General features: G+C 45.5%; 2 protein-coding genes across 8 annotated transcripts in view; both read left to right on the top strand.

The window, feature by feature from the left end:
• LOC142837060 (UDP-glucuronosyltransferase 1A6) overlaps positions 1-15808 on the top strand; it is an 81222-nt gene that overhangs the window by 51543 nt on the left and 13871 nt on the right. The window contains exon 1 of one of the 7 annotated variants that reach the window (XM_075951895.1): positions 12090-12962. The exons of the other annotated variants lie outside the window; for them this stretch is intronic. Coding sequence (XP_075808010.1) covers positions 12120-12962 — 843 coding nt within the window. The 5' untranslated portion in view covers positions 12090-12119. Of the gene's footprint in view, positions 1-12089; positions 12963-15808 lie in introns of those variants that run through there. 7 annotated transcript variants of the gene reach the window in all.
• LOC142837130 (UDP-glucuronosyltransferase 1-2-like) lies at positions 583-11466 on the top strand. The gene is made up of 3 exons (XM_075952098.1): positions 583-1446; positions 10338-10539; positions 11342-11466. The coding sequence occupies exons 1-3, from the start codon at positions 583-585 to the stop codon at positions 11464-11466; spliced, it is 1191 nt and encodes a 396-aa protein (XP_075808213.1).

The raw sequence follows: 15808 nt of genomic DNA, 5'->3' as shown, positions 1-15808 counted from the left end.
ACACCCTCACTATTGCCTCCCGCTCTTCTCACTGGACACTCGGATCCTGACTCATCGACTGAGGAGGCCTTAAGGATTTAACTCAGCAAAGCTGCTGGAAAGATGAGCAGGCAAATGAGCAACTCAGAAAAAGGGACACAAGGAAACCAGTATTGGTGGAGCAGACTTTGGATAGAGGCTTAATACAGACCTGAGAGAGTGGTTTTCTGAAGACACAATTTATTCCCCCTGCAAAAGTAGCTTCTTTATTAACCAATGGCAATAGAATTTATTCACAGCATATATCACTGAGGTTCATCAGAGAGCAGCAGAAGGTGTCAGGAGTCTTTCTAAAATGACTAACTAGAATGACTTAACATCGAGAGATGTTAAGAGTGGTTTTTCTCTGTGCAGAACCAGAAGGGTAGGACAGAAGTGAAGGCCAGGCATGGGTTAATAATGCAATGATTAACAGAAGGTGGGCCTTGTCCCACCTGTGGCATGCCTCTGTACAACGTGACTTGATGGTTATATAAGACAAAGACACTCACGTTGAGGGCAGAGACAGGCAAGGAAGGACCTCTGCTGTGGGCTTCTCCGAAGATGGCCACGGGACTCCTGGTGTCTCTGCGAGCACTCGCAGGGCTGCTGCTGCTGCTCTGTGCCCTTCCCTGGACTGAGGGTGGAAAGGTCCTGGTGATTCCCTGGGAGGGCAGTCACTGGCTGAGCATGAAGAACATTGTGAGGGAGCTCCATGCCCGAGGCCATGAGACTGTGGTCCTGGCTCCAGACGTGTCCACGTTCATCAAAGGAGAGGATTTCGTCACTCTGCAAAGTTTTGCTGTCCCGTTCACTAAGGAAGACTATGAATATAACGCGCTGGGCTACTTTAAAATGTTCCTAGAGACAGAACAATCTGTCATGATGTTTTTAAGCAATATGGAACGTATGAAAAACATAGCATTGTTCTACCTGAGGGCCTGCAGTAGTCTACTGCACAACAAGGACCTTATGCACCACCTGAACTCCAGTTCCTATGAAGTCTTGTTAACAGACCCTGTGTATCCCTGTGGGGCTGTACTGGCAAAATTTTTGAATATTCCTGCTGTGTTTCTTCTGCGCTTCATTCCTTCGGACATTGAATTTGAGTCTGCCCAGGCTCCAAGCCCTCCCTCATATGTTCCAAGGTTATTCACCAGGAATTCGGACCACATGAGCTTCCTGGAGAGGGTAAAGAACATTCTCTACAATCTGCCATACAAGATTATTTTCCGCATCTCTTATATGCTCTACGAGAACCTGGCGTCGGAGCTTCTGCAGAGAGAGGTGTCCCTCACGGAGATTCTCAGCCACGCATCCATATGGCTCTTTAGGCTGGACTTTGTGTTTGAGTACCCCAGGCCCATCATGCCCAATATGATTTTTGTTGGGGGAATAAACTGTGTCTTCAGAGAGCCACTCTCTCAGGTCTGTATTAAGCCTCTATCCAAAGTCTGCTCCACCAATACTGGTTTCCTTGTGTCCCTTTTTCTGAGTTGCTCATTTGCCTGCTCATCTTTCCAGCAGCTTTGCTGAGTTAAATCCTTAAGGCCTCCTCAGTCGATGAGTCAGGATCCGAGTGTCCAGTGAGAAGAGCGGGAGGCAATAGTGAGGGTGTCTAATGGAACCAAGGAGCTGTGGTGGGTGTCCACTGAGCATGTCCGCTAGCCAGGACAGTGCCTCCTGAACATGCTGTTTCCAGGATCTTGGGAGCACCAGAGCAGAGAAACTGAGCTTGCTCTCCAACTCTCAGCAGCAGTTTTGGGGATTCAGATCTTGGCTCCAGGGAGGGCAATTCCTTTTCCTAGAGCAGGCAGTAAGCCTGAAGTGAACGTGGATCTCACAGGAGACTGTGGTCCTGGCTCCAGATGTTCTGTGTGTATCAAAGCAGAGGCCATCTGCTCCCCGAAACCCTAGGATATTCCATACACCAGGGAATAATATAGACATCACTTTCTGAACTAATTGGTAATTAATTTTCTGAGAAAAGCAGTTTTCTGTGAGGATGCCTTTAAAAATAACGGCAAGTAGGAAACACTGCATCAACATTCCATGTGGTACCCTGGAGGGATCTGCTGCCCAATGAGGCTCTGCTTCCACCCTTGAGCTCCAGTTCTTTTGATGTGGTGTTCACAGACCCTGCTGTTCTTTTTTCTGTTTACAATGTACCTGGGTGATCTTTCCTTGGTTTTTCTGCACCATTCCCTGTGAAGTAGACTTTGAGGCCGCAGTGTCCAACTCCACCCCTTATTTGTCCTGAGGCTACCCACAAGGCTTTCTGACCACATGCGATTCCCGAAAAGGGTCGAGAACACACTTATCCTATGACCTTGAAGTACACGTGTCCTGTGTGTTCCACTCTTTTGGAGTGCCGCACCTCTGAGATTTTCCAGAGAGATGTCCTTGGTAAATGTTCGCAGCCACGCATCTGTACGGCTGTTTTAGGGGGCTTTATATCCCACTACTTGAGGCCATTGTGTCCAGTATGGTCTTCATTGGGGACATAAACTCTGCCAGTAGGAAGACACTCTCTCAGGTCTGCATTGGAGCCATAATTTATCTTTACAACAGTCTAGTTTTCTAAATATCTCATTTTGATGTGGTCATTAGCTTTCTGGGGAATTTTTTTTAACCTTGAACTCTCCAATGTGCCAGGAGCCAGCCTGGAGGTGGACAGATCCCGAGAGGATGTAAGGAGTCAGTGAGGGAAGGAGTGAGCCAGGCATCATGGTCAGGAGAACCTTGCAGCCTGACTGACTGGCAGCCAGAGCGCTCCTTTATTATACAGAACTTAGAAAGCAGGGATAGATTAATGCTGTTCCAAAACATAGCTCATAATGTTTTGATTCTGGACATGTGTTTTACTTCTTTCTTGCATATTTAGTCATCATTGACAAGCTGTGACAAAACAGAGTTATCTTTTATAACCATTTTTACTCATTAACTCCACAAGCCAGTTTCTAAGAATCTAAAGGCGTATGACAGCCTGTTCTCAGGCTGGTATCCTTTGTGACTAGAAAGTCGCTAGACCAAAACCAAGTCTCCAAGCTACTCCAGGCACATTGCTGTCCTGAGTAGTGTATTATTAACTCTTAATGGTCAGAGTTCCCAAGAAATGTCCTCAGACGAAAGTTACTGCAGTTATTCTGGCATAATACACTGTTCATGTTTTATGTCTTTATAGAATTTGCCTTTATGTCTAATTCTGGCATTCTGTTGTTCCTTGGTCTTACAACACCACAGAGGCTCAGCATGAGCTAACTTTTCTAAGAAAGGGAGGTCCTGCCATCTCATTCTTTTTGCCATCTTTCTACATCATTCCTTACCCAACAGTTAAAGTCTCTGCATAGGGCAGAGGTAACTTCAGCTCACCTAACTTTGTTGCTGTCTATGCCACGTAATTGTCTGAGTGCACAGTGGGAAGAGGCGTGCAATCTGGCCGATGGCCAACTTCTCCAGCACACGGAATCTCGTTAACCTTTTTAAGTTTGCTTTGTTTTGATTATCTTGTTCCTAAGTATAGGAACAGATGTTTTAAGAATATATCAATGCCTCATGAAGAAACCTCTGGCTTCTTTATATGTGTTATATCCTTCAAGGCATAAGGAAGACCTTAAGGAAGATAGGGGTATTTCCCTAAAAGCAGGAGGGGTAGTATGTTCAGGGTTTTCCTGGGGAAGTTTAGAAGCAGTGCTACCGGGAGAAGGCATAAATGATTCATGAGAAAATTTCCGTCAATACAATATCCTCAAACTGTGCAAATATTAAGAGTCTCCCATGAAGTGTGATCCTAATTAATGTTAATCAATAAAGACCAGAAGTCAGGTATCGGGGTCAAAGCTGACAGATCAGAGAAGCAAACCATCAGACTTCTTACCCCTCCGAATCCTCAGACCGAAAGATTCTGTCTCTGCTCTGTGTGCTGGGATTAAAGGTGTGAGCCACCACTGCCCAGCTTCTGTGATTTTCTAGTGGCTATTTCTGCCCTCTCATCTCCCGGAAAGCTTTATTTGTCAGAACACAAATAAGATATCACACAACACCTCCAAATATGCAACAGGTAGAGACGAAAACCAAAAGTGGCGTGACAGCCGTCACGTGACTCAGCTTTGCTGGATCTGTGTCAGGCAGCTGTGCTGGCCTTATTTTGTCATTCTCATCAGATATGGCTGTGCCACAATTTGTCTCTGATATTCTCAGTTTTCAAAATATCTGTAACTAGGGGGCTGGAGAGATGGCTCAGCGGCTAAGAGCATTGCCTGCTCTTCCAAAGGTCCTGAGTTCAATTCCCAGCAACCTCATGGTGGCTCACAACCATCTGTAAAGAGGTCTGGCATCCTCTTCTGGCCGTCAGGCATACACACAGACAGAATATTGTATACATAATAAATAAATAAATATAAAAAAATCTGTAACTGATATTTCAGGTTTACAGTGCCATACTGAGGGTCTGTCTGTCCGTCCTGGGACTGACTCACAGCAATGGAATCCAGCAACACTGCTCACTTGTGTGAGCACTGTCTTTCCAGACGTGAGGTTCTTCTGAAGCTGGGCAGATGCAGAGGAACTGAAGGCTGACTTGACTCTAGGAGACATTTATTGCTTTCAGGCTTTCAGTAGCAAGATGAAGGGAGTTTTTACCTACGAATCCTTAATGATTCTCTCTAGGAAGGCCCGGGTGTGTGCCCACATGTTACTTGAGAGTGGAAATAGAAGCAGTCAGCATGTGTGGTTTCATTTACATTTGTCTCCATGGTTACTAGCCATTTTTCAGGTGCTCCAGAGTCACAGGACCAGTGTTTTTAAATATTCTGTGGGTGCATCCAAATTGTCACGTTTTATGTTTTGTATGCCTATGTTCCTGAGATTCCCCAGTTCCCAAGGAGGTGTCTTCTACCTTCTGTTTTCAACATCATAGACACCAATATTTGCAGAGATTTTATTAGCATTTTTGATAGTTGTCACCGGTAGGCGTGGAAGCTGGCTTGGTACATGGAGGCACTTGTGCTATGGTGATGTACTTTGTTCTGATCACTAAGTGACATCTCAGATATCCTACTTATTTGTCCCCAACATTGCCATCTTGTGTTATTTTCCACATTACTCTTACCTTTACATCTAATGAAACAGTTTAGAATTTTGGTTCCATGTTTAAGCAATGTTTTAAAAACTCACTCCTTGCTGCGGGAGTTGCTTCTGCTGCTTCAACCAATAGACTTTAAGATACCAGCCCACTTGGGTGTGGTCTCATTTGCTTTAAAAAGCAGTGGTATCCGTGTGTTCACTCTCTTGCTTCCAGCTCTGCTTCTGGCTACTAGACTCCTTTCTTGATCGCGCAGAGGGCTGTTGTCTGGGACGGTGATCTGTAAGTTTTTCCCTTTAAATAAATAACCATTATATTAATCATAATTCCAAACTGGTGTGGGATTGTTTGTGACTTATGCCTTCAACTGCTGTTGATCTCTCTTAATGTGAGAATTCTGGCTATTCAGATAGGATAGACTTGATTTTATCTCTCACAAGTGGCATAAATCCATTCCTTTCACATTATTGGTTTTCTTGAAAATTTCCGTCTTGGTTTTACTCTTGTAATTCAATGGCACTCACTGTCTCCATGGAGATTTGGTGGAGCTTTCCCACATCTCTAAGTCATATGTTTCCCTCATTTACTAATGAGATCTTTTGTAATGATATGGGACCACTCATGTGTGTTTGGACAGTCTCTCCGCTTCAAGATCCTCAATGACAGCTATACTCTCTTTGTCATATGATGTAACATTGTCTCAGTTCAGTCTGGTGTCATCACTTTGCCTTCAGCAGACAACCAATCCATTCGAGTGAGCCCCTGGATCTCATTCAAAGCTGGAAGATTTTTCTCTGCTGATGCCCCAAGAACTTTAGTCTGCTCTCTTCCTTCTGCCTCTCCTAAGGCAGTAATGGACTGGTGTTGTAGGAGGCCGCTTGTTTGTTCCTGGCTGCCCAGAACCCAAATGATCACACAGAAACTGTATTAATTACAACACTGCTTGGCCTATTAGCTTATCACTCTATCTCACTCTTATCTCTTAAATTAACCCATTTTTATTATTTTATATTTTGCCACAAGGGTCATGGCCTACCGGCAAGGTTCCACCTAACAACTACATCTTTCCTCTCAGGCAGCTACATGGTGTCTCGCTAACTCCACCTTCTTTCTCCCAGCATTCAGTTTAGTTTACCCCTGCCTAGCTCCATTCTGCCAAGCTACTGGCCAAAAACAGTTTCTTTATTCATTAACCAATAAAGGCAACACATACACAGAAGGACTTACCACACCAGCCTGGACCCTGATCTTTGCTGATAGTGTAGACTTTACAGATGTGTTCAAGGTGCCTCATGTAGTCAGTCACTCAAGTGGAAGCTAGCTTTTTTGTCAAGTTGCTCTGGTCTCTGTCCCCTACACGCCATGACAAGTTTGATGTACCTTAGAAATTCTTTTGATATTTCCAGCACCTGTGGTAATTGTGAAACCAAGTTAAAGCTGAGTGTAGACCTAACATGGGACTAGCCAATACTGGAATTTTGGGGAATTCACTTATATTTTGGCCCTAAGCTTTCAGGTAGAGAATAATCTTGGAAACAGTGCTATTCTTCCATTGGAGAGGATACATGTGAACTGACTTCCTGGGGCCTTAATGACTTGTTACAGGAATGATAGGAATAGCATAATACCCACTCCACTAGGTTACTCGCTTGTTTGTTTAAGACAGGGTCTCATCATAGTTTAGGCCGACTTGGACCATGCTGTGTAACTGATGACAACTTTGAACTCCTGCTCTGCCTGCTCCCACACCCTGGAATTACAAGCATGTATCACCATGTCCAACAAAATTAAACTTTTATTATTTTTTTTTAAAAAAAAGTCAAGTTAAGAGTGTCCAATTATTCTGAAATAATAGAAATTTTAAAAAATATGTTTAGTAATTATGTATTAAATGATCTGAAAGCCACTTATTTGTTTACCCCAGAGAGTCATAAAAATTGCTGAGATTATAGCCTATTTCAATTCCTTTTTCATTTTTAGCTGCACTGTTGGAGAACAAACTGTAGATTTTTTTCAGAGGAAGATCCCTGGCACAGATTTCCCCCAAATGGGGGGGGGGATTAAGTCTTAAGGTGCTGGGCAATCAATCTTCCAGGAAATAAAATGATTTGACTCAGCAATAGTTTAATACTAAAAGATATGCAGGTATTCACAAAAATTTAAAAAGGCGAAGTCAAACCTGTTAGAAAAACTTTGCTACAGTCTCTTCATGAGTCTAGATGAGATGTAGGGTTCTGACCAAGCAGAGTCAACGGCACACCCAATACCTATAGTAGTTCTTCAGGCACAGCATCTGGATCCTTGTGTGCTCTGAGGCTCTGAGCGCAGGCCAGACCCTCACAGTGAGAGAAGCCATTAAATGGTCCCCAGGGTGCTCTTCCATAGGCATCCTCCACAGTCACACATCTGCAAGAGCTGCATACTGAGCCTGGGACAGACACAGGGTCCCTCCTCCAAGAACTGGCCACCTCTTCCCCTAGATACGGTGTTGGGAATGTTCTTGCTAATGCTGTGAACAACAGCTGAAACAGCAGACACAGATTTCAGGTTCTGGCTTCTCACCCAAACTGCTCCATCCACTCTCTTTCTTTTATAGGCACTGCACGGGCAGAAGTGGCCGCTCCCTAGACCCAGATAATTCTTCATAGATAACCACAGAAGGGGAACAATGGGGTTTGATGAGAGGGAAAACATACAGAGACATGGCAGGTGCAGAAAGCAGACGGAGGAAAAGGAGGCAGGGAACTCACTTTGGAGGAGACATTGCAGAGCATGTATTTGGACTCCTACCCTCCTCGAGAGGGTGGGAGGTACAGGCTGCTTGCACAGTGTGCGGCGGCACATGGGAGGCATCTTCATATACACATCTGCCTGGCTGCCGAGTCTACTCCCAGTTAGGTATGAGGGGCGTAGCTTTGCAGCAGAGGGAAATCCTGTGTCACCTTGGACAACCAAGCTGAATGGGCAGAATGACACAGAAGCAGCGAGGTGGAATGCAGGACACCCTAGTGGAGCGCACATGATGGAGAGTGGAACCCTGGGACATGTAGAGGAAGGAGGTAGCAGCAACCGCAAGCACTTGTGAGAGCAATTCCCTGAGGCCGGCCCAGTCCCTACAGCTAGAGCCCTGTCCTCGGCTACATCTCAGATTTGCTTTGTCATCCTGCTATTTCAGCTCAATGAAAGAAGTGATTAAATCTAGGGAGTGTGCCGAACCTTGCTTTCAATATAGGAAGACCAACGAGGTGAACTCTGATAGTCACTAAACAGCAGCTACAGGTCACCGGAGTTTAGCTGGTGAAGAGATGATAAGAGTAGTTTCTCGGGTGGAGAGGCAGCTAGTAAGACATTAGTCAGTGCCAACTATGGATTTCCTCTGTAATGATTAGTGGAAGGCGGGCACCGTGCCATGCAATGATATGCTGAACGTTAGGGAACAGGGAGATAAGGGGATGAGGAAACTAGGGTAGGTGTCACAGCCTGCTAAGGTAGCTCCATGGCTATGGGCTTCTGGAGTGATCCCAGAACCAAGGAGGCCCACATAGGGCTTGTGTGGCTGCTGGTTTTCAGAGATGCCAAACAGCGTACGCGTCTTAAAAACATTTTAAAACATGAGCGGAGTCAAGGATAATGTTCAGTCTGGGCCAGTAAGATGGCTCAGCAAGTAAAGGTGCTGTCGCGGAGTCTGACGACCTGAGTCTGATTCTCTGGGATGTACGTGGTTGGAAAGGGAGAAGTGACTCCCTGAAAGTAAAGTAATTCTTGGAACTTCAGGGGCATACTGTGGCACATGCTACCCCTTTGAGTGTAAACACACACACACACACATACACACACACACACACTTTAAAAAATAATAAGCTGCCTAGACTCAGATAACTCTGCATAGAAGGGAAACAATAGGATTGGGCATGAGTTAAAACATACAGAGACGTGGCCTGTGCAGAAAGCAGATGGAGGAAAAGAAGGCAGGGAACTAACTTTGGAGGAGAAACTGTAGAGCATTTATCTGGATTCCTACCCTCCTCGAAAGGGTGGAATCCAAAGGGAGTGTGTGTGTGTGTGTGTGTGTGTGTGTGTGTGTGTGTGTGACCAACCCACTGCATTTATTTTAGTCTTTAAGGGCATTAAACTCTATCCAACCCCAGTTTTATAGCCGTTTGTGAACTCCCTGCAGAGGTTTAAGAATTCTTTCGGTTTTGGTCCATTTCATCAGTCCTGCTTTTTTCAAATCTTGTTTCAGTCCATACAAATAATTGTGGGGAAGCAGGATTTTGTGCTGGACTTTGCAAGGCTACCATGCTATAAAAGCCCTTTATATGGGTCATAAACTGTGCCAATAGAATTGGCTTGTTCGGGTGTGTATAGTATTCCTGGCACAGGCTACATTTAGGGTGAAAGCCGCCTTTTGTCGGGCTTTAACCAGTGCTGGCTTTGTGACAATGGAGAGGTTTACATAGCCTTCGTGAAATAATTCTTCCTACTTCTGACAGCTACCATGAATGTAGAAAAAAGGTGCAGCTGAGACCATTCCTGACACCCCATCAACCAACCTCGCATTTTTAGGGTGCATGGAGTGTGATTTCAGTAACACAGCTTTGTGGCTTCCACACCATGCAGAGATTAAATGTGAATTTAAGTCATCTAGTGTGGGATGGTTTGATACAAGAGTGTTCAAAACTAAGGATGCCCACTTTGTCAGGCTTCACTACTTTCAAAGAGGCAAGGATTTACTTTTAGCCGAGTGATGGTCAGCTCTTAAGACATCCGCAGCACCCATGCACAGCCGAGTCCCTTCGGAGTTACTTAAGGATGCTAATATACTATTGTTTCACCAGGATGGAGGAAATATCCAGGGCCAGTTAGTTAGACCTGCACATTTCCAGCCCAGGGCAAATGTAAGGATCGAAGTGCTGTGCTAAATATCATTTCCTAGTTCCAAGAAATAATACTGTTTGCCTAGGGATTAATCATAATTGACAGCCAAAGCAACACCCACAGATTCACAACATTTTAAAATAAAAAAGGAAACAAGAACATTGCAAAGGCCAATCTTTGCCGTGCACCCTTCACGATTCTAGTCTACATTTACGGCACTAAGCGAGCAGAACTGGCGGTGCCCTTTGACCTGGCTTATATGTAGAAACTGTTCAGCCATGGTAACCTGCCCTTGTACGCTTTGGATCTGTGAGCACACCTCAGGCCCTCACACTGTTACCTTGTGTGCTTTCCCCAGCACAGGTGCACAGAGCAGCATATGGAGTCTGGGCAGAAGTGGGTTCTGCCTCCGGGACCTGGCTGCCCGCCCCTTGTACTAGATGTAGTGATGGGAGTGTTCCTGTTAATGCTGACATCAGCCGCTAAAGCAACAATCACAGTTTTCAGGTTCCGACTGCTCAGCCACCAGCTCCATCTCTTCTTTTCCTTTTATGGGCAGGGTAAGGACAGGAGTTGCTATAGCCTACACGTGAGTAATTCTGTATAGATAGCCATAGAAGGGAAACAGTGGGGTATGAGGTGAGGTAAAACATGCAGAGAGGTGGCAGGTGGGGAAAAAGAAGGCTGAAAAGTTGCCTTCGGGAAAGAACCTGCAGAACATTTTCTGGCCTCCTGGCCTCCAGGAAAGGGTGGAATACAAAGGCTGTGTGGACAGAGCAGCCTGGCACTTGTGAGGCATTTTGTCATTTTGTACAAAAACAGCTGCTGCCTCTGCTCCCAGTCGGATCCTAAGAGGGTGGCTTCTCTCCAGAGGGAAGCCTCAGCCTGGCCATCCTGGCAGAACGACACAGATGCAGAGGTGCAGAATGTCACACCCCAAGGAGCTTGCCTGGTGGAAAGTGGAGCCAGCCCCAGGGCATGTAAAGGAGGGAGGTGCCAGCAACTGCTCATCCCAAGTGGCAGGAATTCTCTGAGGCAGGGACAGATTCCTGGTTATGTATATGGTGCCCACAACTGGGGTCCTACCCTCACCTCAGCCTCAACCTTACCTTTTCTTGAATTTGAGCACAGTGCCCCAGAAAATTGCAGCCCATGCTTTATGGGGAATTCCATCCTTGTCAGGATTCTGGTCTGGCGCAGATTGTAAAAGGAAACCCAATGACAAACCTCAGAATGCAGTGAAGACCCAAACAAGTATTCACCTAGGGCCCTTAACAGAGTGCAGGATCCTGCAGCCCCAGTATCCAGAACAGAACCTGAAACTGAGCCATAGCCCTGAGCTGTCTCTTTGTCCCTTTCAAGGAGATCAGCTTACGGGAGGGAGCGGGATGCTTCGGGAATTCACTGTGCCAGTGAAGAGGCTGGTGTTGTCCGGAGGGGCTTTACAAAGATCAGCTTCATTCCATAGAGTGGTCACACGACGCTGAAGAGATCTCACAGCAGAGTCAGATCCTCAGTCTTGACTTTGAGATCTTTCCAGCATTCCCATCTTTGCCAGCAGTCAGCCACTTCAAATCATGTTCCCTGATCCTTATATTCCTGGTACTGTGAAGAATAGGAACCATGGCAAAGGGATATCGTCTTTGCTTTGGTCTACCTTGCTTTGCAGTGTTCTGTATGCTGTGATACGCTGACTGCTACTTGTGAATTGGGGGAGAGACGTTAATGAGCTATTGAAGTAAGGTCTTATCCAGCAGAAAGGTTTTGGGAGATAGGACTGCTCCAAGCTCAATGGCAACTTACTAAAAGTCCAGGTCATGAAAGAAATGGGTGCCCAGCGCCTTGTTTGGGGAACTGGAGGAAAACAAGAAGTGAACTAGTATGCCCTAGGAAGAGAAAAGCATGTCACGGGAGGTTTTATTAGGCAAGAAAAGCGAGGTTTAACTTTCTCTGGGTGGAGGCAGGTAGATGGGTACATTAGTGAAAGGTAGGTTGAGATTTATTCCGTAATGATTAACTTAAGGGCACTGCACTACCCAATGGTATGCAGAGTGATAGGTGGCCTGGTTATAAGAAGAGGAATAAACTTATGAGGGAGGCACAGGGTGTGCACAGTCTACGGCTGTGGGCCTCTGGGGAGATGGACACAGGACTCTCAGGGTTGTTGCTGCTGCTGTGTGCCCTGCCCTGGGTTGAAGGTGCAAAGGTGCTGGTGTTTCCAATGGAGGGCAGCCACTGGCTGAGCATGAAAGATGTCACCAGGGAGCTCCATGCCCGAGGCCACCAGATTGTGGTCCTGGCTCCAGATGTGACCCTGTACATCAAAGGAGAGGACTTCTTTACCCTCCAGACCTATCCCTTTCCGTACACCCAGGAAGAGTATCAGCAGAACATACTGGACAACTCTAAGAAGGCCTTTGAAGCACAACATTTTGTGAAGATGTTTTTTGAAACTATGGCAGGTATAAGAAAATTTTCACAACTCTATGCAAATTCTTGTGCACTTCTACTGCACAATGAGACCCTGATCCAGCACCTGAACTCCAGTTCCTTCGATGTGGTCTTAACGGACCCTGTATTTCCCTGCGGGGCTGTGCTGGCCAAGTACCTACAGATTCCTGCTGTGTTTTTTCTCCGCGCCATTCCCTGCGACATAGACTATGAGGGCACACAGTGTCCAAACCCTTCTTCATATGTTCCAAGGCTACTTGCAAGACTTTCTGACCACATGAGCTTCTTACAAAGAGTCAAGAACATGCTGTACCCTCTCGCCTTGAAGTACATTTGCCATGTCTCATTCACTCCCTATGAAAGTCTGGCCTCTGAACTTCTGCAGAGAGAGGTGTCCTTGGTGGAGGTTCTCAGCCATGCATCCATGTGGCTGTTCCGAGGGGACTTTGTGTTTGACTATCCCAGGCCCATCATGCCTAACATGGCTTTCATTGGGGGCATAAACTGTGCCAACAGGAAGCCACTCCATCAGGTCTGTATTCTGCCTTTATCACAAGAATTTTCCAGGAAAATTTTTTTTTTTTACTTTCAAGTGCTTATTTGCTCATCTGTCCAAAGTTATCTCTCTCTCTTAAGATGTTTCAGTTACATTCACCTATTAATGTGTCCACAGCGCTATACTCTAGATTTTCAGAGGCCACGATGAAGACTAAGGGCTAAGGTGAAGGCAATGGGACTGAGGGGCTGTAGCGGAACTCTGCTGGGACTGCCCATGTATCCGGACGTGGCTTTCCTATCGAGTGTACTGAGTCTGCACAGTTGCTGAGAAAGTAAGCTGTGACCTGACCCATCAGAGGGGGTGTTGCTTTCAGATTTTTTTGAGGGTTAAAGGAATCAGTGAATGGCAGTTGTTGATGTGGCAGGGATGAAATGGGTGTGTACTCATAGGACGCTTGAGCACTCAACAGACCTGGAAGCAAGCTAATGAGTTTATAGGATCAATCGGACTAGGCACATATTGCTCAATAGTTGATGTGTAAGTGAGCAGCTACTGTATTGTAGTGAGCTGCGTGGTGTCACACTTGATGGAGATGTATAATCAACTCCTGAGATGGTTAAGGCCTGACCTATGCTATGATCACGCAATGATTATCAGCTGCCTGCATATGCGTGAACCTATGGGCAGTGCCCACCTGGCAGTTCGGGGTTGGCAGCCCATGCCTACATAAGGGCTGGGAGAGGTTTGCCCAGAGAGAGAGGTTAAAGAGAGAAGAGAGAAGAGAGGGAGAGAGGAAATAAGGAGAGAGAGAGGGGAAGAGAGAGAGAAAGTGAATAAAGTCCTGGAATAAAACTGCAGTGAGAAGAGCTCCGGTGGTAGCGTCATCCTTGCGGGTCGAGGGTGGCCATGACACTGTATGATTGTAGATTTTCCATGATAGGACTAAATTGTCTATTTCAAATGTTGTATGTAGAAAACTAAAAGAAAAATAGTCTAGAGAAGTCTACTATAACAAAACTTCTTTACTTTATCATAGTGTAGAGATGGAGAATAAGTTGTACATTTAGTCCTGAGGTCACTGGCTATTTCCTAGTCCCGTCAGCTTGTCTGACAGTAATTAAAACTATACTAAATGGTTTAATGGAGATCTAAGGAAGATAAATGAATTTGTATTTAAGGAGAAAACCTGTGATCTGGGTTTAAGATGTCAGGTCTGTAATCCTAGCACTTTATAAACTGAGGCTAGATTATGAGCCCATCCTTGGCTACATAATGAGAGTCTAAACTGGTTTACACAGTGGGAACCCAAGAGGGGAAGAGGGGAAGATGAGGAAGAAGGGAGTGAGGAGAGGGGTTAGGAGAAAGAAGGCATGAGGAAGATGAGGGTAAAGGAGAGAGGAGAAAGAACTGATGAAAATGTGGAAGTAGAAATTCTGGAAACAAGTTGATACAGATAAATGACTTCCTAAAATGGAGAAGGTCCCTTTCTTCTAGCTTGGAGGCTGCAACATAAAATCAAAGGGGCGATGGTTACTTGAAGGCAGTGTACTTTCTTCCAAATGCTTCCATCCATGTTGACGAAGCTAAACCTACAATAACTGTGTGTAAACCTCCAGCCACTGGGACTGGCATTTGGAATTCTTGATCCTGTTTTAGATGGAAGAGGGCCTCCTACTATTCTGGATTTTACATTGTCTTCCTCTTCCTTGTCTGGTGCATTCTAGAAAATTCTCCCAGTGAGGGGATCCCCTTTAATCAATCTGAATGCCTTGAAGAATTAGGGGAGATGTACGTGTGTATATGACCGGGGGTGCATATGCTCCAAACTGCTCATGTGGCAGTGAAGAACAACTTCAACTTCCGGTTGCTGGTTCTCTCCTTCCACCATAGGTTCCAAGGATCTAAGTCAAGTTGTCAGGCTTGTGCAGGAACGTGCTCTTATAGATCCTATGCTATATTCAAGAGGCTCCTCTTTGCACAGGAAATGCCTTGTGCCCACTATGACAAAACTTCCCTTAGAAGATGACCTTCCACAGGCATGTCTGCATAAGTGTTTTGAGACTGAGCAATTTTTGAAGAGATTCTCAAGCTTGACAGTTCATTACAAAACCTATCTTATAGTTGGGTCTGGTGGCGCATGCTGTTGTGAATTCCCACACTTGGGAGTAGATTGCTTTGAATTCAAAGCCAGTCTGGCCTACATACTGAGTTCTAGTCCAGCCAGGAACTTTGCATTTATCCTGGACCATTAATCCAGGATATATGAATACTGATTCCTGTGTTTGCTCTCAACTGTTAAAACTAGCCAGAGTGACCTTGCTGTGCCAGGCTCTTTGCCTACCATGGGCTCTCTGCTCAAGCTTTTTCTTCAACTATGTGGTTTCAGACCCACTCATTCTGTCCTACTAGGGTGGTGATTTCCACATGTAACCATCACAGATACATTCATTCTCCTCAAGTCCTTGATACCTCCTACCAGTTCATATACAAATCCACACCAACATGTTACTCAGTGACTTTCCCCCTCGTTTTTATGTGGTGTGCACGTGTGTGGTGTGTGCATGCAGAAGTCCAAGGCAGATGGCAGAGATCATCCTCCATTACTTGTCCACCTTATTCAGGGTCTCTCAAGAAAAAAAAAATCAGAGCTTGCCAATATGGCTTTGGGGATCCCATGTTTCTGCCTTCTGAGGACTATCACATATACCAGACCTTTATGTGGGTTTCTGGGGATGCTTGCCTAGTAAGCACCAAAACCCCTGAGCCATCTCCCCAGCCCTCAGTGACTGTCTTTTCATTAGCTCTTAGGCTGAAAACATCTGTTTCAAGTCTGGTAGTTAGCCTGACTTGGGTAGAAAACAGCTACCCCAGTTCTGCAG

Source organism: Microtus pennsylvanicus, chromosome 17 (genome assembly GCF_037038515.1).
Source record: "Microtus pennsylvanicus isolate mMicPen1 chromosome 17, mMicPen1.hap1, whole genome shotgun sequence".
Taxonomy (NCBI): domain Eukaryota; kingdom Metazoa; phylum Chordata; class Mammalia; order Rodentia; family Cricetidae; genus Microtus; species Microtus pennsylvanicus.
This window is presented reverse-complemented; position numbering and strand designations above follow the sequence as displayed.